Genomic DNA, 25426 nt, shown 5'->3' with positions numbered 1-25426 from the left:
AAATGATCCAACTTTTTAGCCATTACATGATGTAACAGACTTAAAAGACAATAAGATTATTCATTGTGGAAATTGTTATTATTTTAATTTTCATTTAGCTGGCTAAAAATGGCATAATGAGTTGATTTATTTTGATGATTGATCAGGATAATCCTGGCCGTTGCATTGGGGATGCTAGTGATTGGGACGAAAGCAAACCACAAATCGAATGCATCGTGTGGACTGTCGCATCATCATTTTCTTTCAATTGGAGGGATTTTGTGTTTCGTTCATAGCCTTTTTTCTATCGCTTACTACGTTACTGCCACTGGCCCACTGCTTCCATTCATTGAAAAGTCAAAAAGTCAAATGCTTTTAGTCTTTTACCCATCCCGATTATATCCCATTCACCTGGATTCATGGAACTTTTGGTCGTTAATGATTTGACTAAATTAACCTTAATGTATTGAAATGTTGGTGTCTATTTAGAAAGACAACTTCATTTAGCAAGTTAAATTTTATGTTAATCTATATTTTGTATTTGGAAATGTATCTCACACTAGCACCTACAAATTTCACTAATATCTAACGTTCCTTAGTATTTAAAAAAGCTCTCAGAAAATGCATCTTGTTGAAACATGCATCAAACCAAATATATTCTAAATATATTGAAACTATTGGAAAATATATCAGTTTACCAACCAATTAATAAAAAACACAGCCCCTTAATCTCGAATAAGAACCTTAAACAAGCAAGCAACTGGATGATGCAGCTATTGTAAAATGAACATTTACCCCTAATGTCCATTTCTTGCTCAAAGGAATAATATATGAAAGAACAACTATCAAAATTGGTGTCACACAAAATAAATGTTATTGTTACTATGCGTCTTCTTCAATACATCTGGGGCATTTGCATCTGAAACCATAATCTGCAAGCATTGCTTGTCTCTCTTCCAATTCAAGGTCTTCATCTATGTATGATATGGTAACCTGTAATTTTTAATATGACAAAAAATTAGAAAACAGTCACTGGATTATATCCACTCAATATTGCTTTATGACTAGCTGTTCGGCAAGGGACTATGTATAGTCACAAAGTCGCTTGCTGTAGTTTTTAGGATCTTTTTTACATTCGATTAATAATCATTCATTTTCTACTCTAATCATTTAAATAAATGCTAACAAATTCCTTTTCTTTGGGATACTACAACAAAACAAATGTGATATTTTTTTTCTTTTTGTTAAAGTTTAGAACTGGATTAACCTCTTCTCCTTCTTTGATGGGTCTGCACGCGATAATGGTTGCTTGCCCATCTTTGTCCTGCAATTTAGCACACAAGGAGACATATTACCACCTTCAAGCATATTAATGGGTACGGATGGGCGTTTTATTATTGACTTTAACATGAAACGTGCTGATTGGGGATACATTTAGCTATAAAAAGTATGAAAGCCACCCCAAAGAACAATGTGCCATTGGTAAGAGTAATAAATTGTGAGAAACATCAAACATACCTCATCTCGTTTAAAAGCCTTTGCACTCGGACAACATGAATGATTCATACAACTCTGAAGAGGGTAAAATGCTGTGGCTGAACATTCAAGATTCTCAAACAGTTTACTTACATTTACTGTGATCATAACTGTCTACAATAATTGTTCTAGTCAACGTAGTTATCTACAAAAAATTGTGTTATATTGTAATCATATTAATTATCTATTTCTAGACAGTACACATTATATGATGCATTGCCACTCAGATTACCTTCGCAATAAACTGAATAGTCTTCCCCAAGAGCATCAAGAACAGGCTGCGTTATTTCACCAACTTGTGTCTGGCAGCAACATATGAAGAGCAAGATAATAAATTATGCAAACAGAACTTACTATTAATAGTATAAAACATTAAGACATCTATGTTAAACCTTTTCAGCTTCTGGTAAATCGTCTATATACAGAAAGTAATCCCCTCCACTGGTGATGCTACAACCAAATCACTGTAATACACAAAAGGTAAGATTCATGAAAATATCAATAATCAATTAGAATATATTTGTAATTTAGGTCAAACATGCCTATAATTTTCAAAAGTAAATGTGTTGGAATAGAATACTCACAGGTTATTTAGCTCGAACATGCCTATAATGTGCCCATATATTTCTAGGGAGAACACTTGGAAGAATTAAGGAGTAGCGTGTATATGTATATGTCGAGGTCAAAAATTTTGAAACCATTGAGTTGACCATCATCAAACTCACCATTTTACCATTTTTATAGTAAAGTGTGTCGGCATGTAACGATAATGTGAATTAAAAAAGAAAAAAAAAACATGTTAATTGTTTAGAAGCAATTGTAATAAATAAGATAGTCACCTAGATTTTCCCTGTACCGTACATAATATATTATAAATATATATTCGACTAAGTGTGTGTCAGAACTGTAAGGATACATTAAAACAACAAATAAACCAGATAAAAATTGCAAGTGTGTAACATGTGAAAATGTCAGACCATTTACATAAAAAATACACTTCAAGCGACTTTCGACCCATTTCCATTTTAGCTGTTTTATTTGGTTTTACTATGTAACTTGTCAGAAATAATACATAACCCAAATCATACATTTATACATAAATGGGTCAAGATTGTGCCCTCTACTTATACATGCACAAAAAAGGGCCAAAGACAGTAAAGTAGCAATTTTTCTATTAAACTGTAGTAAATAAATGTAGTTCACAATACAACCACAAATTTAATATGTATATTATTATGCCAAAACTAACCTCAAATGCAAGCTGTTTTATCTGCATTCTAAATGCAGCTTCTTCAGAAGTGTCAACATCATCAGGCAAAGAAATGCAATCCCACCACCTATATACAATATACAGAAGCATTTAAATTTACCATTTATATAAAAACTACATTTCATCTGGGAAGGATGATACCATTTCTAGGCAAAGTTCATACTAATCGAACTTTTGTCTAAGAGTGAAATAATACTAATGTGTTAAATTTGTGATTAGACAACTTAAACTTAAGTTGCACACACATGTGTAGCACAATGTATGTATTTTTTTAGCAAAACGAGCCGTTAATATGATATTGCTAGGCAATCAAGAAAGTTGAAACCAATCATTTTCATATACCTCTTCTTGTATCCCATTGATAAAGGCTTCCAAGCCTTTAAAAGAAGATCAAAATTGTTGTTCCCTAAACCTTCATTAATCTGATTCTTCTGTTTACCCTTATTGCATACTGCCTTCAACTTCCTATACTCTAGGATAGTAAAAGAAATCGCCTGTAAACAAAAGCCATGAAATCTACTTCGTGAACCATATATATATCAATAGTAATCTCATTTTAAGTCATACACATTGACTTTAACCAAGTAAGGTTGACCTTTCGAGGGATCTTACCTTGGCAGCAAGAAGAAAAATATCATTCGTCTCTGACAAAGAAACATGACAAGAGGAAAAAAAACTTAAAAAGATCAAACTTTATAAATTTTGAAAACATGAGACAACATTTCTGAAAATATGTATCAGCCTTTCCATTTGCATGTTCTATGAATCTTGAAAGTGCCTTCTTACTTGATGAATTTGGCTCCTCTCCAGTACAAAGTAAAGAATGGCATTTAGCCCAATCAGTCTGTGCACAAGATTCACTGCAAACAATTATAATGTGTCATTAAGTTGATAAATCACACAATGACATAAAACAATAGATAAATAATGATGGATAATTAATTGTTAATATTCGCCAAGTGCAAGATGATTCCAAAAGACCTATTAGATAATAGATACTCACCTACAGTAGTAAACTTCATTGCACCCACCAGGACAATTGATAACTGAAGGCAATGGAAATGTTTCCGAATATGGCAACGTTAATTTCTGATGCATTAATGATTCAACTGTCTCAATCGGTAGCTGAATTTTATTTTTAGAACATGTTGAAGAACACTTTTGAACCTCCAGATGATCTTCGATGTCAGAACCATCCGAGGATACCGAATCATGACAATGTTTTGGGGTGCCTAAATTCTGTAGATAAAGCTTCCTCCTGATTTGCAGTTCTATTGAGCCGATAAAACAGAAACAGCGATCACATACAAGACAACTAATCTGCAACAAAGTAATATGAAAACCAAGAAAAGTAACCAGATATTAAGTCAAGTGTTCAAGAATTGTATACGGTTCAAGTAAAGAAAATGAAGGAAACAGAGGATGATGAATATTTGAACAAAGGCCACCTTATTTGAGGAATGTTGCATACCAACAAGCATTTGGTCCTTCAAAACAAGGTCCCCTTCTTCAAAGTTCTTGTCAGCATAAACACCTACAATTATGTGATTAAACCTTTGGCTCTACAAACTTACATCCTTTTTGAAAAAGAATAGCTATTACAATAAATTGACCAAGTTTACACATTTATCATCATGAATTTGTCCAGAACTTTGTACATTTATGACCAACAATTACTTGAATATTTTAATAAGTTGTTACACCATTGTACGAGTGGATTCCTTGTATCCTCTTAACTTGTTAACATGTACATGTTTGCATGAAATGCAGAGAATTGCATGGTGAGTCAATATCCCATCGCAATTTTTTTCATAGAAAGGTATTTATAAAATAAAAAACGGCAACTTAATTCTCAAGCATTTTTTCAAACAGTTGGTATGCATAATTAAAAGAGTACCTTTTCCATATTCATTAGTTGGTTTGACTTGAATCCCTTGGCATTGTTTACTTGTAATAAGCTCATTGAAATACTCCTGAAAGTTATTAAGTTTCTTAAATGGGGATTAGAAAAACTAAAGAGAATGAAAAGAAAGAGATAGACTGCCTGAACTTGGAGTGGTGAAGGTGGTTTAAAAAGTTGAGAAATTCGGTCACCGAATTGAACATCAATGGGGCAAATGATCTCCATTGCCTGCCGTTACTAAGTTTCGGCCGCTTCGTATGGGTTATGCTAAAACCTTGATTCAAGTTGAGTATTACGGCTGCCCTGTTTGTACCTAAATACAAATATAATATTAGGGTAAATTACAGTGATTGTCTTTATATTTTACACGTAGTTATATCGATAGTCCTTTACTTAAAGGGTGTAAACGAGCTGAGCCGAGCTCGAGCTTGATAGTGTTCGAGCTCGGCTCGTTTGATTTTCATAAAGCTCGAAACTTTTCAGCTCGAGTGCCTCGGCTCGTGATACTTATTAAAAGCTCGAGCTCGGCTCGTGATAAGCTCGTTTTAATCTAAAGCTCGTGATACTATTGTAATATTAAAGCTCGAGCTCGGCTCATGATAAGCTCATTTTATTCGAAAGCTCGTGATAGTTGATTGTTAATAGCTCGGGTAGTTAATCTATTCTAGTAAGCTCGATAAAAAGTAGTCATAAGAAACATATCTATCCACAACAGTTATATCAATATTCTATAATTTCAGTACTTACAAAATATTGGCAGTAAATAATACATAATCATCCAAAAGTTTGTTTATTCATAGAATTACAAAGTATCACATGAAAACATAAGTCAAAACATTTACGTTTAAAAACATGTTACACAAGTAAATTCTCCCCATACAATAGCTTATTCTTCAACACCAATCCGTCTTGAAGAAGATGCTTGCACTGCACCACTTGAATTCATTTCACTTGCGTCTTCCATTGGTATGATTGTACCTAATACCACTTAAAGGTATAAATGCATTAATCTAAACAGTTAAATGATCGTCTGACCAACGCATTTTGAGCATACGATTAAACATATGAAGTAATTTTAGGATATTCAACATAACAATTGTTAACTACAAAACAATTTTTCTCTATATTCACAATACGCTTACTAATATGATTGCTTTGAAACCAAAATCTTTTAATCAGATATAATCGAAGTCATCCATTTTTTGCTTCCCTCTGTTCGTACATGTAATTAAGTGATATTACATATTTTGATTCCTATGGACCTTGATATTTGTTAAAGAAAACTAAAGTTTAGAACAATAAGAATCGGTATTTATACAATAAAAATTTGAAATAAAAAATACTACGTATTACTTTGTTAAAATTGGAAACATGCAGCTTTGAAATCTTGTTGAGAATTTGAAAGATTGGTGGAGAGAGACGAAGGTAATGGAGAAGCCAAAATGGGGATGAAGTTAGAGAATGGTAATAATGTTATATTCTCATTCTCATTCTCATTCTCATTCTCACCATACATACTAGTTCTCACGACCATTTTTCCCGCTTTACACCCAGTCCCCCAAAAAAAAAAAACCCCAAAACGACAATAGTTACAATGGGGAGGAAAAAACCATACACCCCCTCAAATTTCCCCCCACTTTCAAATCCAAACCTCCTTTCAGGGGTTAAAGGTGAAACTTAGTATTTTAATTAAAAAAACTTAAATAAACTTCACCCACATTTTAAACGGGACATATCTTTCCGTCTGCCTCGCGTTAAATTTTTTCGAACACACCGTTCAACTCAAAAAAACCTTATGAACACAACGGGACTAACTATACGCGAAACGGACACTTCTAAAAAAAACGCTAAATATCTCGAATATATTTAATACATACACACAGCTAGGTCCTATCTATTTTGTAAATACATAACGCGAGGTTAACTATGAATGCGCAATCCAGAAGCCCCGCAGCATCGCGCGGGCCTATTTTGCAAGTTAGTATTACAGAGTAATAATATCAAAGGATTTAATTGGATGATATTTGCGGTGACACAGGGATGTATTGGAAATATGGAAGGAAACTAAAAAGTTGATTGTTATTTTGAAAAAGGAATCGACTAAATCACATTATTTGAATGGCTTGATAGCCTTGGGTGAAACAATACATTCTGACATATATATAATAATAATAATAAATAATAATATACGGAGTCATATATTATGTAAATGAAAATAAATTAATATATATATATATATATATATATATATATATATGAAAGCTCGTTTAGGCTCGCGAGCTTAAACGAGTTCGACATTTAAAGCTCGAGCTCAAGCTCGTTAGTTAAACGAGCCTTATCTTGAGCTCGAACTCGGGCTCGAGCTCGTTTAGGCTTGGCTCGAATCGAGTTTTTAACGAGCCGAGCTCGAATAGCTCGCGAGTAGCTCGGCTCATTTACAGCCCTCACTCCTTCCTTGTATTAAAAAAATTACACCGATCATCATTTAAAATTGTACACTTAGGCCATATGTAATGGTTTAAGGTTTTAACACACATTTTACCCACCACATCAGCGTCACATCAGCACAAACATTTTAATATTTCTTTCACATTCCTTTCACTAAACTCTCACTATCATACACTCCATTTCAAACTTTAACTAATTTAAAATTATTAATAAACATTAAAACAATAATATAATATTACACCATATTAATATGAAAAAAAGTAGTCAAGTGGGGCCCAATAATTTTGCCATCCCTTCGTTGCAGTAGCAACTGACGAAAGGTTTAACACAATGCTCACTATCTTTGTTGAAGGTTAGCGATTGTTAACTCCCTCCTCTCACGGATGATAAGAAGTGGCCTTATGGTCCTTACCTCTAATATTTGTTGAACTCCGTTAAATATAACAATCTGCAAAACATGTTAAGGGTAAAAAAAATTCATAGTTTGCTCTTTTCAAAAACATCATTTCAAGCTTTTATTTTTGAACTCTTAGGTGATTGGTATTGTACACGATATCAGAATTGAACTCGATTTAATTGTGAAAATAACATTTCAAGCTTTTTTTTATCAAATCTTCTAGTCTTTTAATTTAAAGCTTTCTGTTTATGTTTATGATAATTGAAACATTACCCTTGAATGGTATATGCTCTAGAAATACATTGTAAACACTCTCTTGTGCACGTGAACCGCGAGTCGGTTCATGTTTTACTCGTCAGATCCGGTCTTTGTATGATGGCGTCACCCCTGCATCATCTGAGAATCGTGTCGGTTCCAGCTTATTTGGCTCCTATATTGGATTATATGGTGCGCTAGCAGTGTGCTGACCGGTTATCTGTTACCATCTATAGCGAGTTATATTAAAAGCTTGCAGTTGTCGGATATTGCATCTGGTATACGTATCATTAAAAGCCTTTTCGTCTTTTCGAATGTAATATCAAAATGAACTATATTGATTGAATTGATTGAAGATACATTACATGATCACATTTAGATTCCATATATTCTAATACTAACTAGAAAACAAGGTTTCACATACTACATGAAACATTAGAGCCTTAGAGGTTTTGACCTGTTTCATTTCAGCTAAATTTTAGTCCGTGTATAATAATCCATTTAGCACGTTTCAAAGTATAACCAATTTATAAACTTGTTAATACTACATGAACCACTTTGGACAGAATCAGTAGGGTAATAATAAAAATTAAGTAAAACTACTGAACATACATTATCCCTCATGTACTCTGGTTTTACATTGGGCATAAAAGTGGCAAAAAACGAATCTAGAGACATATACATATTTGCATCTTTGACTTACTCTGAAAGTCAAACACCGAAGAACTGTTCCAACGATGAAGAATTGAAAACATTAGAAGCAATTCGCTCGGTTTGGATTGGTGAAATGTGAAGCTGACATTTGATGAACCTCTGTCATTACAGACAGACCAAAAAGAACAGAAGACACGTTAACGAGGGTATCAATATGTTGACATATAATATCTCAAAGCATATGAAAAATGTAAAAAATGTATCACATTTTATATTAAAACCAAAATAAAGATGTGACCCACAATATGAAATACATACCGCCAATTGTGAATTAATTTCGCGATTTGAGTCTATATGCCAATCTGGCTCCAGTTGTCGAACAAAAGAAGTCCGTCCAATATCTGTACCACAGAAGAGTACCTGTAATTGCATATCACACATAAAGAGATATGCATATATTGCATTAAACGTAGTATTTAATTTCTGAACAATGATAGGTTGGACTTTTATGATCATTAAACGGGATTACCTTATCTTTGACCAAGCCACCGGATGAAAAAATCCCAGCATTATCCAATGCTGTTAAAACCCTTTTCTGCATACACAATTAGTTGTTAAAAATATATAAGATAATCTAGAAATATTAGTTCAGATTGTGCACCTATGTATACAACACATTGTCAAAATAAAGAAAAAATATTATTTAAGAAAAACTTGTTTCAAGTATTTGTGTGGGAGATAATTTATGTCAATGCTCTAATTTATATAGTTGTCAAATCTTTTATTACTTCTATTTCAACCTAATAAAACATTTATAACAATAGTCATGTAAAACTGTGTATTTGAAAGAAGCAAGTATACTATTCGGTGTAAGATAGAGGTTGCAATACCCACCCATGTAGTACAAATTGGTTTATCTGGGTTATGATTATGACCAAAAGGTCATAGGGGTTCAACTGAAAGTTATAATGAAAAAGGAAACAAGTTTTTTTTTTTAATTAAAAAAAGAGAGTACTCCGCAATAGAATAGATGAAATGAATACAGCGCCAATAGACCCATTTCTGACATGCATTGAGAAATGCTCAATGGTTGGGGCCCTGAATTCCTTGCAAGAGGTCTCAGGTTCGAATCCTGTATAGGACGAATATTTAGTGGTGGCCAGGGAAGGGTTAGAAACAGTCAGGGAGTAACTTGTTGGGATGTGTACATCAGAGTATGGGGAGTATGGGGTCAGATTACTCGCCCTCCCGGGTAGCCCGAATAGGGAAAACCTTCTAACTTCACTTTACAATTGAGAAATGCATTTTTGACACCTACAGTGTATGACAACAATAAGGGTTAGAACTTAAAAGTAAGCAACATACTTCACTTTCATCATCCAAAACAGTTTCCATGAGGTAAAGATCACAAAATTTGGTCATCTCCATCACAACTTCCAAAACAGAGGATCTCACAGTCACTTGATTCTGCTAGGTACACAAGAAAACCACATTTAATAAATAAAGCGATCTTCAGCACGAAGGGAAAAAAAAAAAATACTTGTCGGAATTTATTCACAACCTGAAGCTCTTCTGGAGTACTTTCCTCAAGTATAATTCCAAGTAACCGACAAGTTACCTTCACCAAATAAAAAATAAAAAAACATTTTAATTTGCAATGAACAAATGAACAAATGAGCAATTGGCTATAAACATCGATATGATAGTACACAAGGGTACCACAATGTTACATTTATACCATCTTATCTAACTACGGTACATAAAAGATAAGAACTTTTCATTAATCTAAAATTAAATCTTGACAACGGTTAGTCATTCATTGTAGATGAGACATCAACACGTGATCAAAAGTTTCAGTGATATTTCCAACAACCTACCAGAATCGTTACCTAATATCAATTGTTTTATACTAAAATTAAAATTTCCGTAATGACATTGCAACATGTAAAATTTTAGTAGTTACATGTATATACTATATAGTAAAAATGCTTCTTCTTAATTTTTTTTTTTTTTTTTTTCTCTTGAAGAAATAGAGGCAATGTGTTAATAATGAATGAATGGGTCATCATAACTCTTTTACTAGAGTTTATTTAGGAATTTTTGAGATTTGAGGTCCTTATTAACAGTGGAAGATCCAAAATTCATGATCATGTTTTACCTGAGATGCATGTGGATGACAATTATTATCTATTTGTGTTTCTATCATCATTTTACACTTCAAAACACTAGAAGTAAGATAAACAGGAAACATATTCAATATGCAAATACACTATACCTTTCTTCCACCACTTAATCTTTGTCTAACTATTTGTCCCAAAGTAAGCTGCAGAAAAGTGTAGAACAATATATATAATCAAATAAACACTAAACCAATTCAATTCAATTTAATTTAAATTGTGCTAAAAACCATGTACCTTTACAGGATGAAGAATTTTATTAGCAGTTTGTGTTGAATCTTCTACAGATGAGCCAACGCCAGAAGGTAGAAGATTTGAATTTGGTTGACCATTGACTTGAGAACTACTTGGTGTGGGAGCTTGTCGTTTAGGTACCCTTCTTTGAGGTTCAGTAGGTGCCAATAATAGCCTCCACGTGAATAATACAGCAACAACAATAGCCACTGAACCCCAAATGGTTTGTAAATCCTGTAACAAACGGTTGGTTGGGTCAAAGTGGCTAATGGGTCGAACAAGTACCATTTTATACCAGTGTTCTAATTCTTTGAGCGGGTCAAAATGGGTTGTTGCAAGTATAGGTCCTGAAAAAGGCTTGTCAGGCAGGTTGAGTCGCAGGTTAAAATGTGTATTTAGTATGGGTGTAATCGGCCTTTTTGTCCAAACATTTCAAACTTGTAACGAACAAATAGTGTGTCAGGCAATCAGACATATATAAATGATCATATAATTACTGTTATATTATATAAACAGTATGACAATCTGCTTTTTCTAGAATAAGCCGATGAGAAAATGTCACTAAATAATGATCAAGTTTCACACCTGTTTCTTTCAAACTTTTTATAAGAACTTACTGGTAATAACTCAAGTTTCAATTTTGTTTCAATGTCGCCAAACTCTTAAAGAAACTGACGTGCAATCTACAGGTTACACATGCTAATGTAGTAATGTGACGTCAGCAAATATACTTGGCAAAGAATCACATCATTAGTTTCACGCATTAGCATGATAAAAAAAAGTTAAGAGTTTAACAAAAGTTGACAGCAAAAGGCATAAAAATAGAAAATCCTAAAACACTCATCTACATGGTGCTGCAAAGAATCGAGTATTCAATTAATCCCAAAAGTTTGATATCATATCTTCTGTTAGTACTAAATTCAACCGTGATAAAAGTGCATAACCTAAATCAAATAACAAATCACCACAAATTATAATTGAAGCAAAGCCAGAAATCAAAATAGACAGGAAGATCAATCGCAGAAAAAGAAGCCTTTATAGGAATTGAAATATAGAAACAAATAATAATAAGCACCTGGGTATTTAAAAATTCGGGAACTTTGGTGGATAGAAACTCTCTAATTTGTTTGATCAGCTGTTGAATATCGTCCTTCAAATAATCATCCATGGCTATATGGATATTATGTGTATATATAACAATAATTAGGTTATATTGTTGAAAGGCGTGCCCTAATTGATAGAAATAAAGCAACTTTTTTATAGTTTAATCAGTTTGGGAGGTGATACACGTCTAAGTTACTGTATTATACAAGTGTGTAGCGTATCATTTGAGAAACAGAGAAGGCAGATCTTGACGTAGATGAAGGGCAACTATTGAATCATAATCAAGGTCTTAAATTCGCTTGTTGTTGTAAATTTAGTAGTAAAATATGGATGGTAATTAGTCAAATATGGATAGTAAAATTTGTAATATATATGTGGATAATGAACACACATATATACACCATTTTCTTACATATAAGAAATATACTCTCTCTCTCTTCCATTACTACTCTCTCATATTTAAGGATTGTATAGGCTTAGGTCAAAATTAGTTATAAGCCTACTGAATTATAACACGTTATCAGCACGAAGAGCTTAGTGTAATCAAAGGATATCTCAAACGATCACGAGTCACTAATCAAGGTATGAAATTATTAAGGTTTTTCAGACTCGGACATATCAAATTTTGGACTACTAACATTTTGAACTACTAATTTTTATTAAGTTCTTAGTGCATTTGTATTGTTCTTATTATATGGTTGGCTCTGCCACCTAAATTATATATGGTCGACACTGTCGCCTAACTATCATTTATGTTTACTAACTTTTATTAACTTCACTAACATTTATATTTATGTTATTTAAGTTATATATGGCCGGTTATACCGCCTGAATTATATTTTCTGTAATCTAACTCTTATTAACTTCACTAACATTTATATTTATGTTATTTAAGTTATATATGGCCGGTTATACCGCCTGAATTATATTTTCTGTAATCTAACTCTTATTAACTTCACTAACATTTATATTTATGTTAATAAGACCTCATGATTGTACGCAACATGTCATTTGACAACACGGTACTTTATGTACGCAACACGTCATTTGACAACACGGTACCATGGGTCGAGATTAATTCCGATCAATACGAATACGACGGGGTCTTTATATGTTATCTAACATTTATGATTACTTATGCAATTAATCATTATTTATTTCATGCATACTAATGTTTATTCTTAAATTTATAATTTTAAAAGTTAAAATAAAAAAATAGTTTGTATTTTTATTAAAAGTAAATCTTAAAAGTTAAAATAAGAAAAAGTAGTTTATACTTTTATTAAAAGTAAATCTTAAAAGTTAAAATACAAAAAGTAGTTTGTATTTTTATTAAAAGTAAATCTTAAAAGTTAAAATAAGAAAAAGTAGTTTGTATTTTTATTAAAAGTATATCTTAAAAGTTAAAGTAAGAAAAAAAAAGGGGATGATAAAATGGAATAGTTTTTTGTCAAAAATGAAGTATTGAAAATGAAGTGGTCTCCTTCTATAACTAAAAAATATATATATACTTTTATCAAATGAATTTTTTTTGTGGCCGACAATTTCAAACACGAGTCCGTGTTTAGTTTATCAAGAATATCTCTTGCTTTGGTGAAAGGTCACGATCACGATATCAGGTGTTGTGAAAGAATTAAAAAATTGGTCAAGTGGCCTTTTAAAAACTAGAAAAAAATTTAAACAAAAGTTTTTTTTTATATATTTATAATTTACGGGTAACGTAAAAAAAAGGAAGTTTTTTTAAAAAAAAAAAAAAAAAAAAAAAACAAAGAAAGTGTTTAAATGAGTTTTACAGAAAGGGGGAAAGCAAAGTAAAAAAAAAAACTTTTTTCAAAACAAAGGTAAATGAAAGTAGGACTTAATACAAGAAAAAAGTAAACATCTCCTAGACGTGATAAAATCTATCAATGATAAGTATTAGACTTGATGAGCTAAATGTGACAAAAATGTTTCAACATGTCTTATGTTAATTTTCTAAAATAAGTTATTATTATTCCGAGTTTAACACATATACATATGTTAATTAAAAACAACATTTTTGTTCTTATGTAGTGTTGGGTTGCAATTTTGGTTGTATGCCATAATTCCATCCAGTAGAGTGACAATAGAAAACTTTTGATGATAATCAATAAAAAACTTTTTTTCAAACTTGTCAAATGTTTTGTTAAAAACGTGACCGTTGAAAAAAGGAGGTTGAATAATAAAACTTAAAAAACAAATTATTTTTTTTAAGAGTGTGCATCAAAATGGCCCGTTTAATAATGGGGAGTAAAAATATAGTCAAATTGTTTCAAGGAACAAGGGTTCAATTGGATGTCTCTTAAAAAAAAAATCCGCGGGTACGGGTGATGGATCCAATGGATCCGCATCCACGACCCGCGGGTGCTATCCCTAATTGTGACAAGTACAAATCAACTAAAAGTCTAAAAAAATAAATGCTCTTATAGGGACCAAATGTTCACAATAATTGCGTAAGCTAGATATGAAACAAATAGTTCATAAAAAAAAAAAAAAAGGTCGTTGTGCGTTTTCGGGATGATAGCCGAAATACACTTACAAAAGTAGGTCAGCCGTCAATTCTTTATGGCCATATCAACGTAGATCAATAAAATCATTTATGGTTTTGATAAAAGATTAATTAAAAATTAATTGTTTTTTGGTCTTGGATTCTCGGTAACAAAAGCAAAGGTTGTTTTTGGTTGCCACAACAAACAAGACAGAGGTTGTTGACTTTTGTTGTTAAACATGGCACAAGTGAACAATAACAATAGATTATTGTTTTTGAAAAGAATAATGATGCGTTAATTTTATTGTATAAAATAAAATTAAAGAAAATGGTTTTCATTGATGACTATGAACAAACGCAAACAAAGTGTTTGTGGTATTTGGTGAATAAAAAAAGTGCATCTAAAGCTTCTACTGAAAATAATATGCATCTAAAGCTTCTACTGAAAATTAATGTGCAAGGTACAACGTATAACTATATGGTCAAATTCATTTGAGCCTTCGGAGTCACAAGTATATGATGTATATATATATTACTCAATTAACAAAATAGTAAATCTAAATTAATTCATATGAATAGTAAAACGAAATTAATTAATTTACTATTCACATAAAAAAGCGCATATGATAAAAAGCGCATCGCATATGATAAGCGCATATGATAAAAAGCGAATATGATGAAAAGCACAACGCATATGATGAAAATCGCATATGATTAAAAGCGCATATGGTGAAAAACACAGCGCATATGATTAAAAGCGTATATGGTGAAAAGGATATATGATAAAAAAAAAAAAACATATGGTGATTTATAAAAAAAAAAAAACACATATGGTGATTAATGGAAAGCACATATGGTGATTAATGAAAAGTATATTGTGAAAAAGAATCACAAATGTTTCTTGAAAGAATTCAAGGTAAGATATATGAACCAATTCATCCATCATGTGAACCATTTTGATATTTCATGGTTCTAATAGACGCATCTAGCGGATGGTCTCATATTTGTATGTTATCAAGCCGTAATATGGCATTTGCAAAGTTTCTTGCACAAATTATTAAATTGAGAACACATTATTCTGATTACACCATTAAAAGGATGAGACTTGATAATGCTGGTGAGTTAACATCTCAAGCATTTAATGATCATTATATATCTACAGGGATTGTTGTTGAACATCCAGTTGCTCATGTGCATACACAAAATTGGTTTAGCTGAATCAATAGATAAACGCTTACAGCTAATAACTAGACAATTGATAATGAGTACAAATCTCTCAATATTTATATGTGGACATGTAAATTTACATGCTGCGACATTAATTCGCATTATACCATGTGGAAGTCGTAAATATTTTCACTTAATACTTGATTTTGGCCAAGAGCCAAATATTTTCTACCTTAAAACATTGGTTGTGCAGTGTATGTTCCAATTGTATCACCACAACACAATAAAATGGTTCTTCAAAGAAAGATGATAATATATTTTGGATATAAAACATCTTCAATCATAAGATATATTGAACCCATGATGGGTGATGTTTTTACAGCACGTTTTGCTGATTGTCATTTTAATAAAACATTGTTCCCTAGATTAGGGGGAGAAATAAAAATAAAAAATAAAATGATGCTTCATGATGTGAACATCAATTAAGGTATATTGAACTCGCACAAAAGAATGTGAAACGAAAGTTCAAAAATAATGCATATGCAAGAACTTGCAAATTAATTACTTTATGCATTTACAGATATAAAAAAGTGACTAAATCATATATACCAGCGATAAATGCTCCAGCTCGAACTGAAATTCCAAAAGCTGGCAATAATGTCACTGTTGAGTCTTTGCCACGCATCAAACGTGGAAGATCAATTGGTTCCGAAGATAAAAATCCTCGAAAAAGAAAATCAGCTGATAATGAGGTAAGAGAAAGTGTTCAAGAAGAACCACAAATCAATATTCCTTCTGCAGAGGATATTGATAAATGTAAATACTAAAATTGCGATAAATTATGCAATATTATGGAACCGAAATGAAACTAAAATATCTATGAGATATTTTCATATAATGTTACAATGACATCATGAATAAAGATGATGATCTGGAACTAAAATCTGTCATTGAATATACAAAATGGACATGATTGAGCTCAATGGAAAGGAGCAATAAGAGCTGAATTAGAATCGCTCGATAAAAGAAAAGTTTTCGGATCAATCGTTATCACTTTTAAAGATGTGAAACGTATGGGATACAAATGAATTTTTATCCGAAAAGAAATGTGCAAATGAAGTTACAAGGCAAAACTAGACTTGTAACTCAATATTTCCCACAAAGACCAGAAATGAATTAGGAGGAAAAATTATCCTCCTGTAATGGATACAATTACTTATTAGATACTTAATCAACCTGGTAGTTATTTAAATGCATCTCATGAATGTTGTTACTACTTATCTGTATGGATCACTTAATAGTGATATATATGAATATACCTAAAGGGTTAAGGTATCATAAGCATCTAATGTAAAACCCAAGGGAATATATTCCATTAAATCACAAAGATTTCTAAGTGGGTTTATACAAACGGGACGTATGTGGTATAACCGATTAAATGACTACTTGATAAAAAAAAGGGGGTATAAATATAAACTTATTTTGCACGTATGTTTTATAAAAACAATGTTCGGATATGAGATCGTAGTTGTTTATGTCAATGTTCTTAACATCATATGAACAAATAAAGAGATCTATGAAATCATTCAACTTCTAAAGAATTATTTTGAAATGAAAGATCTTGAAAAAACCAAGTATTACCTTGGATTGCAAATTGAGCATATGCCTAATGGTTTACTTGTACATCAAACAACTTATACCGAAAAGATTTTAAAACATTTTTTTTAAAGACAAACTCATTGTTGTTAGATCACTCAATATTGACACTGATCTATTTCATCCCTGCGAAGATCATGAAAATTTTAACAGATCGGAAGTTCTATATTTTAGTGCAATTGAGGTTCTTATGTATCTTATAGATTATACAAGATCTGACATTTCTTTTGCAGTTAATTTGTTGACAAGGTTCAGCTCAGCCCCTACCAAAAGACATTGGAATGGGATCAAACAAATAGTTTGATACCTTCGGGGAACTACTGATTTATAATTATTTTATTCTAACAACTCGAAACAAGATTTGTTTGGTTATACAGATGCAGATTATTTATCCGATCTACATAAAGCTAAATCTCAAACTGGATATGTATTCCTAAATGGAGGCACCGCAATATCATGACGTTCTCAAAACAAACACTTGTTGCAACATCATCAAATCATGCCGAAGTGATTGCATTACATGAAGCTACTCGGGAATGATTTTAGTTAAGATCAATGATACAAATCATTATTGATTCTTGTGGACTAGAATGCTATAAAAGTCTAACAACTATCTATGAAGATAATACAGCTTACATAGTACAAATGAAAGAAGAGTATCAAAAAATGACAGAACAAAACATAAATGCTGACGAGGCGCTAAAGTTATAAACAGTCTCAACGGTCATAAGTTTGATGGAAAAGAATGGTATATTAGTAAGGCTCAGAAAAAGACTGAAAGGGAATAGGAATTGAAACAACAGTTTGAACAAACCATGAAGGAGACTGTAGACAAATCACGTGGACCAAACTTGTACATAAAAGATTTAGATGATACAGTTTCAGATGAAAACCTCAGATTCTTCTCATATACTCAAGATCTCGTAAAAGACAACCAGATTAAAATGAGATACGTTCAATCAACAACTCTGTTGATCTTTATACCAAAGCACTGTCAATCGCTGTTTTTCAAAACATACATTCACAATATTGGCATGAGACAAGTTCAAAAGATGTGACAACTCAGCGTTGTCTACTTGAGGGGGAGTCAACTCTATGCTGCACTCTTTTTCCCTTAGCTAAAGTTTTATCCCACTGGGTTTTCTTTAGCAAGGTTTTTAACGAGGCAGTATTAATTGCTCTTTAAAAAAAAAAATTACCATCCAAGGGGGAGTGTTGTAAATTTAGTAGTAAAATATGAATGGTAATTAGTCAAATATGGATAGTAAAATTTGTACTATATATATGTGGATAATGAACACACATATACACACCATTTTCTTACATATAAGAAATATACTCTCTCTCTCTTCCATTACTACTCTCTCATATTTAAGGATTGTATAGGCTTAGGTCAAAATTAGTTATAAGCCTACTGAATTATAACACTTGTTTGTTTTTTTGACACTTTTTCCCTTTTTCACAAACAGGGTTTTTAATAAATGATCCACATTTAAAATTTTGGTTAATATTGGTTAATCCGTCGAATTGCTGCTTAAATTATATTATTATTATATTATATTATATTATATTATATATATATATATATATATATATATATATATATATATATATATATATATATATATATATATATATATATATATATATATATATGAAAAAATTACGCCATTAGTACCTGTTGTTTGTAATTATTTTCATCACAACACTTAAAGTTTAATTTTTGCGTCATTGGTACCTAAGTTTTGTGTGAGTTTCGTGATTAGTACCCTATTGAAACGGACGTTAATATTTAACAGCGACTCCCTTACATGTGCCACGCATGTGAGGGTATATTTGTCTTTTTATGTATTTAATCACTACAATACGTAAAATATCTGAAAGTTGTTATGAAAATATCAGATTTGTGCAAGGTATGAAACAATTATATGTTTTCATCTTAATTACAGAGTAACATTTAACAATTGTGGTGTCTCTGTGCAGATATCGATCGTACTTTGTCGAGATCTATTAGAGAAAGGTAATTTATGGTCTCCATATATGAATAAGTGTGTTTGTTTTATTCTATTTTGTTAAAGCATGCGTATGCATATTCAATACTTTAACACATTGACTATAAAAACTCTACTGCATATTACAAGCATCCAAACATTCATAAGCAGCGATTATCACTAAGTTATCCAATAACCAGCACAACCTAATCACTAACATAACAACACACTAACACATCCATAAACAGATTAATCAAATAAAATATCAGATATTTTAACATCCAAATATCCAATGTAATCATGAAATATATCTTGAAGCTTTAATTTAGAACGCAAGAAAGTTTATAATTGGGCGCCGAAATTGAAATCAACCATTATGCTCTTTGAAATTTGAAATGGAAACGATTTGATTAATTGGGTACCGATTAGGGTTTATATTGATTTAGGGATTAGGGCTTTATTGATTTGGGGCGAATTTGGGTTGACTAGTGAAACTGGTATCCTTTTATAGGGATTGGAATAATTAAATGGACGATATTGCCCTCACATGCTTCACACATATGAGGGGTTCCCAAAAAAAGATGGTTGTTAGATCCGAGTACAAATGATGAAACTAAATCAAAACCCAGGTACTAACCATGCAAAAAAAATAGTTTAGGTTTTGTCATGAAAATCTGTACAAATCACAGGTACTAATGGCGTAATTTTTATATATATATATATATATATATATATATATATATATATATATATATATATATATATATATATATATATACATACATACATACATACATACATACATACATACATACATACACACACCTATATACTAAAACACGCGCCAGAATTCGTCGTTTCAGTTCTATCGGATTGTCGTTTTGAGTTTGCGTTCACACCACACACGACCCCTCGACTTCGGCTGAATTTACACAACGGCCCTTCAACTTTACACTTTTTCAGGGTTAAAAAACGTAAATATATAACTTTATTAAAATAAAAGAAACTAATTCCACCCGATTTTTAACGGGCTTTATCTTCTCGCTCGGTGCGAGCTAAATTTTTTCGAGACCACCGTTCAACTCGAAACAATCTAATGAACACAACGGGACTAACTACGCGCGAAACACACATCGTTAATAAACACTAGATAACGGGCCCTATATTCTCGCTCGGTGCGAGTTAAATTTTTCCGATACCACCGTTTAACTCGAAATAATTTTACGAACACAACGCGACTAACTATACGTGAAACGGACATCGTTAAAAAAACACTAAATATTTCGGCTTATATTACATACATATACATACACGTCCAACAAACAACTCAACTTACTAGATATATTAGGTAGCAAACAACGTATATTCAAATTCGACGGCGCGTTAAATACAACCGCAGTAACGCGCGGCCAAATTTTTTTCTAGTTATATCCCAAAATATAGATAGATTATATTAACGTTAGAAAAACCCTAATTTTAAATATAGCTAAGTAACATTGATTAAATTAATTATTAATTATTAAGAAAGAAATGTATCTCTACCTTTTACAAAGCGTAAAGCTTAAGTCCAACGTGTCACCCTGCCCTACATTTCAGATGCTTTATTCCACGTGGATTTTTTAAATTTATACTTCTTATTTCTTTTACTCCTCATGAAATTACACCTGGACGGATGAAAAATATTGTATTCGTAAACCGTCACCCCCTCACCCCTCTCTCTCTCTCTCTCTCTCTCTCTCTCTCTCTCTCTTAAATCCTCAGCCTTTTCGCCGGAGAAGACGGCCGGAGGCTGCAGCATTCGACCACGCTACTACCACTAATTTATCCGTTACAATTTTACGCACCTAATAGTATAAATTTTGTAATCATCCGATATGTCACTCACGTTAATTATGATGATATGTCGCTCCCATTAGCTTGATGATATGTCCAATCTTTCATCTTGATAAACGATTCCGCCTATAATCTGTTTCATATATGTAGATCGAATTGATGTTCATATGAAAAAAGGAATGGAACTGAACCTTTTAGATTGATTTTAATAAAAAAATTATGAACGAGATTTATAATCTGGGTGTTGGACAATATCGCGACGGCGAAACTCAAATCGGACGGGTTTCACCGAAACCATCATTCAATAGGAACTCAAATCGGACGGATTCAATATCAATCGGAACTCAAATTGGCGGCAATGTCAATATTTATGTATGATTCATCTAACTTTGCGTTTTGGTCCAGTAGTTCAATTGCTTTTATAATCTGTTTTCTCATGTGTCTGTCTGGGTGTACGATTTATAAGGTAGGTGGGTTTCTCATAACTCATATATGTTAGTCAGTGTTTTGATACAATACTTAGAAGGTAATTTAATTAGGGTTTATGAAAAATTAGGGATGATGATGAATCTCTAATTTCAGTGGAATTTTCTATTATGTTTTTTAAGCTCAAATATTTAGATTTGGTTATGATTAGGATTCATCTTATTAAGTTTGAATCTTTGATTCTTAGTTATTTTGCTTAACCTTTTAAAGTTAAAATATTCAGTTAGTTGGATCTAATTCAATTTATGGGTGTTTTGGACATTTTTAGTTAGCTTATCGAGTATTTCATTGTATAAGTTAATGAGAATTTTGTTGTGATCAACCATTGATCTAATATCTTTAAAATCTTTCCAGATTCACTACATTCCCCAGATACATGTGGTGAGAAGAAAGATGACGTCTCGAGTGTCCATGGGTTGTCGTTACATATCAAGTTACATAACGTAACAATTTTAGTGTCCATACGTTGGGGCTCTTAGCTCGGCCACTATTTTCTCATGCGGCTACTCACAAGAAACTCAAAGGAATCACTGAAGTTGGCCCATTTGAACCTAAAGGTAATATATGAAGATGTATTACATATTTACAGTTTCTTAAGGTTGGTTCTTTAACCTTTGTCTGAAACATCATGATCGAAAGTAATTATGATGTATAATCGAAAACATATCAGTTTATTTGATGGTCGAATATTGGACCTACTTCTTTGCTATGCATCGATGTACTGTATTATGATTTTAAAAAACAACGACAAATTTTAGTTGTAGAAATTTCACATATACTTACTTGAAGTACAATCAAATATAAAAAATTCTTTATCCACTTCAAATACAACTCTACTCTATATGTTACAAGATCTCATGATATAATTTTTGTTTATTAGAATTTTGAAGGTTGTTGCCCTTAGAATTCAAGGTTGTGGTGAAGACAATAAATTTTTGGGAAAAGTTTGAAACATTTTCATACACAACATCTATATCTTTTCTACATAGTTTGTCCATGCAGGGGTTGTCTTTGTTTCTTTCTGATTCTCAAAGCTCCTGAGCCGCATCGAGAAAAACAGTACGATAGTGATAATGATTATGCTAAACTTGAAGATTATCCAGTGTTGAGGAATCATATGAAACTTGCCGCGTATGTTATTTCCGGTTAGTATTGTTTTTAGTAATGTATATTAATGAAAACTTTCATTTAGCACGATCATTATCAAACAAGCCGAAGTTGCATGCTTAGAAATTCATTAATTGATCCTAATATTTAGTTTCAACCGCAAGGAACTTTAGGATATTGATGTGACTACAAAGATATGGCCGAAACGGACGGTTTTATTCGTGCAGTGTCGTTAGGTCGCAGGATGTCTGATTCGTTGATCAAGGCAGTACACAATCGTTTTGTTATTTATATTTTGCGGGGCCTAAATTTACTTTTACTTTTTAAGGTGTAGAAGGTGTAAGTTAACCTACTGTCGAATTTTTATGCTGATTAACGAATTGAATATCAAGTGGATAATTGTCTTTTAGTTAAATTACCTGGATAAAAGATAGTAGTTAATTTTAGCTAGAGGTCCTAAATGTAGAAAAGTAAATAAAGCGGGAGGATATCTGGAGTATGCAGATCAGGGAAATGTTGACCAAGATATTAGTGTTGGGTTAGGTAAAGGTAATTATGCTTATGTTAAGACTATGTTTGGATTGGTGTTGATCTGGTTAGATGAGCCAATTACACAGACCTACTTATCTCTGAACTCTCGGAGTTCTCTTTGAGCAGTGAGAAGTATGTCACTCGGTTGTATAACTGAAGCGTAACAATACCTCGGAGGTTATCCTCAGTAGAGTACTAGGTTTGTTAGTGGGTTGAGCTCTAATCCTAACCCTCGTTATCAGTTTAGATAACTGAATAACAACGTGCCGTGTTGATTGAACATTGATCACAAACGGAAGGAGTCCGTCGGTTTAAGTTGGCAAAACCTTGATTGAAAACTAACTACCATTTCATCATACTAGTGAGATCACAACGAATCAAACATTATACAGCATTAAAGTTAATATACTGATAGTAAAGCAGATAGAAACCTAATCAGTACCTAAACAGTTGATATAACTAAGACATAGGGCAACAATCAGACAAGAACATGCAATAGGATTGGGTCATACAGTAAAGGCTCTAATGAGATCTTAACAGCTCCTAAGAGGTCTCTTCGGAACAGTCAATAGGCATACTAGGTCATTCATGTCTCAATTCCTAGGTTCCGTGTCCTAAAAGTGCATTAGATGCCTCTCGGGAACTCCGGCCATACTGATTTCATAGAATCTTCAGATACAGTATAACCAGGGGTCTTAATCATATGAAGTAGCTAATTTCATATAGGTGGAGAAGTCCTGATCACAACCTAAGTTGGTCAATCCTTAAGATGCTAACATACAAATCTATCAGACTTCCTAGTTCAGTATTATAACAGTAATCGTACTAAATTAACATAATTACGCTAACCCAAACTTCTATCATGGCAACATACAGATAAATTAAGCTATCATGGTAATATCGGAACGCATTATTAAACATAAAAAGTAAGGATACATGTTTAATACAAAAGACAAGTGTTTCGGATAAAAACCTGAAAAAGCCGAACTAATCTGCCCGGGATCGCAGGAACTCGCTGGGATATCCTCTGGAAAATAAAAGCTAAGCTAACTACTACTAAAAACTACCTAAAATATTGAAAATATAAATTGAATTGTAAGTTGAGTGTGTGTTGGAATGAATGGAGAAAGGCCCTTTAAATAGACTTGGAATTTGCCAGCATATGCCTGGCAGGGCGTATGGTAGGGCGTATTGCAGCCCGTTTTTGGCAGGCCGTTTGGTGGCTCGTGTGGTGGCACGTATTTGGCAGGCCGTTTCCATAGTGACAGGCTGTATGGCAGGCCGTATGGCAGGCCGTATGGCTTGCTGATCAAGCTTGATTCACTGGATCGTAACTTGATTTCTTGTCTTTCACCGTTTTCGCTCTAGAATCTTCGTTTTAGCTCCGTTTTACTTGATTCTTTTTGCATCGCCTTTGTAATTACTTAATCTACAAAATCAACCGAAAAAGCGATAATTTTGCCGACAAAGTTTTAATCTTTATTGTTTTAGGGCTTGATTTAGGGGGTAAAAACGTGACTTTTTGCCCGATATCAAATACCTCACACTTAGCTTTGCTTGTCCTCAAGCAAGAAAGCGGGAATATCGGGATCTTTCTAATAGATTCTTCCTTGCCCTACCCGTAGATCTTTTTTATTATGTCTTCATCAGAAGTCGGTACATCTTTCGAAAGTATTAGAAAAAGTTTCGAACTTCGATGATTTGGTCGCTAGATTTCAATTGCGTCCATAGTGGAAAAGGCGTACTTTCCAACTCTCGGATGTAGAGTATACATGATCAGGCTCCTCACTGACGGATCACTCATATCACTCAAGTGTTTAGGGTGTCCTATTTTAATTGTATTGTCGCTCAGAAACCAGTCGTGTAACAGTTCTCATCATAGGCTTGGTAAAGCATCGATATCTCCACCGGTTAAGTAAGGACGGCACTGATCTTCTTCCTAAGCATTCTTTCAAGAGGAAGACGGGTTATAGGGTTTGGTTGGAAATTTTATGAGTTTTGGTGAAAGGTATCCAGATCTTTTGATTTGAGAGAATTGATAGACTTTGATTCTTCAGAGTATCCATTTTGGATAGATAATGGCTGAGAATTCCGTAAAGGTTGTCTTTGGAAGAGACGGATTTTGCTAAGACTTTGTCTAGAAATTTCTTTTGCTCTTCCATCATTCTTCTTCAAGGCATCTCCTTGGGTTT

General features: G+C 32.6%; 1 protein-coding gene and 1 pseudogene across 3 annotated transcripts; both read right to left on the bottom strand.

Annotated features, from left to right (window-relative positions):
* Positions 1 to 690: 690 nt before the first annotated feature.
* Positions 691 to 5072, bottom strand: LOC139893207 (histone-lysine N-methyltransferase ATXR2-like; annotated as a pseudogene).
* Positions 5073 to 8360: 3288 nt separating this feature from the next.
* On the bottom strand, positions 8361 to 12255 carry LOC139893206 (peroxisome biogenesis protein 22-like). 3 transcript variants are annotated; one of them, XM_071876358.1, is made up of 8 exons: positions 11929 to 12255; positions 10857 to 11087; positions 10718 to 10765; positions 10004 to 10060; positions 9808 to 9912; positions 8972 to 9037; positions 8761 to 8862; positions 8361 to 8601 (listed from the first exon to the last, which is right to left on the bottom strand). In XM_071876358.1, the coding sequence occupies exons 1-8, from the start codon at positions 12019 to 12021 to the stop codon at positions 8500 to 8502; spliced, it is 804 nt and encodes a 267-aa protein (XP_071732459.1). In that variant the 5' UTR covers positions 12022 to 12255; the 3' UTR covers positions 8361 to 8499. The 3 variants fall into 3 exon arrangements, with proteins under 3 accessions (XP_071732459.1, XP_071732461.1, XP_071732460.1); XM_071876360.1 differs by having other exon boundaries at positions 8761 to 8843; XM_071876359.1 differs by having other exon boundaries at positions 9808 to 9909.
* Between the last annotated feature and the right edge of the window lie 13171 nt (positions 12256 to 25426).

This window comes from Rutidosis leptorrhynchoides, chromosome 2 (assembly GCF_046630445.1).
Source record: "Rutidosis leptorrhynchoides isolate AG116_Rl617_1_P2 chromosome 2, CSIRO_AGI_Rlap_v1, whole genome shotgun sequence".
Classification (NCBI taxonomy): domain Eukaryota; kingdom Viridiplantae; phylum Streptophyta; class Magnoliopsida; order Asterales; family Asteraceae; genus Rutidosis; species Rutidosis leptorrhynchoides.
The sequence above is the reverse complement of the archived record's forward strand: the minus strand, read 5'-3'. Positions and strand labels throughout refer to the sequence as shown.

Coding starts and splice junctions, on each gene's coding strand:
- LOC139893206 (XM_071876358.1), bottom strand. CDS start 12,021: ATGGATGATTATTTGAAGGACGATATTCAACAGCTGATCAAACAAATT. Junction 9,913..10,003: donor GTACTCCAGAAGAGCTTCAG/GTTGTGAATAAA, acceptor TTGTGTACCTAG/CAGAATCAAGTGACTGTGAG. Junction 8,863..8,971: donor GTGGCTTGGTCAAAGATAAG/GTAATCCCGTTT, acceptor ATGCAATTACAG/GTACTCTTCTGTGGTACAGA.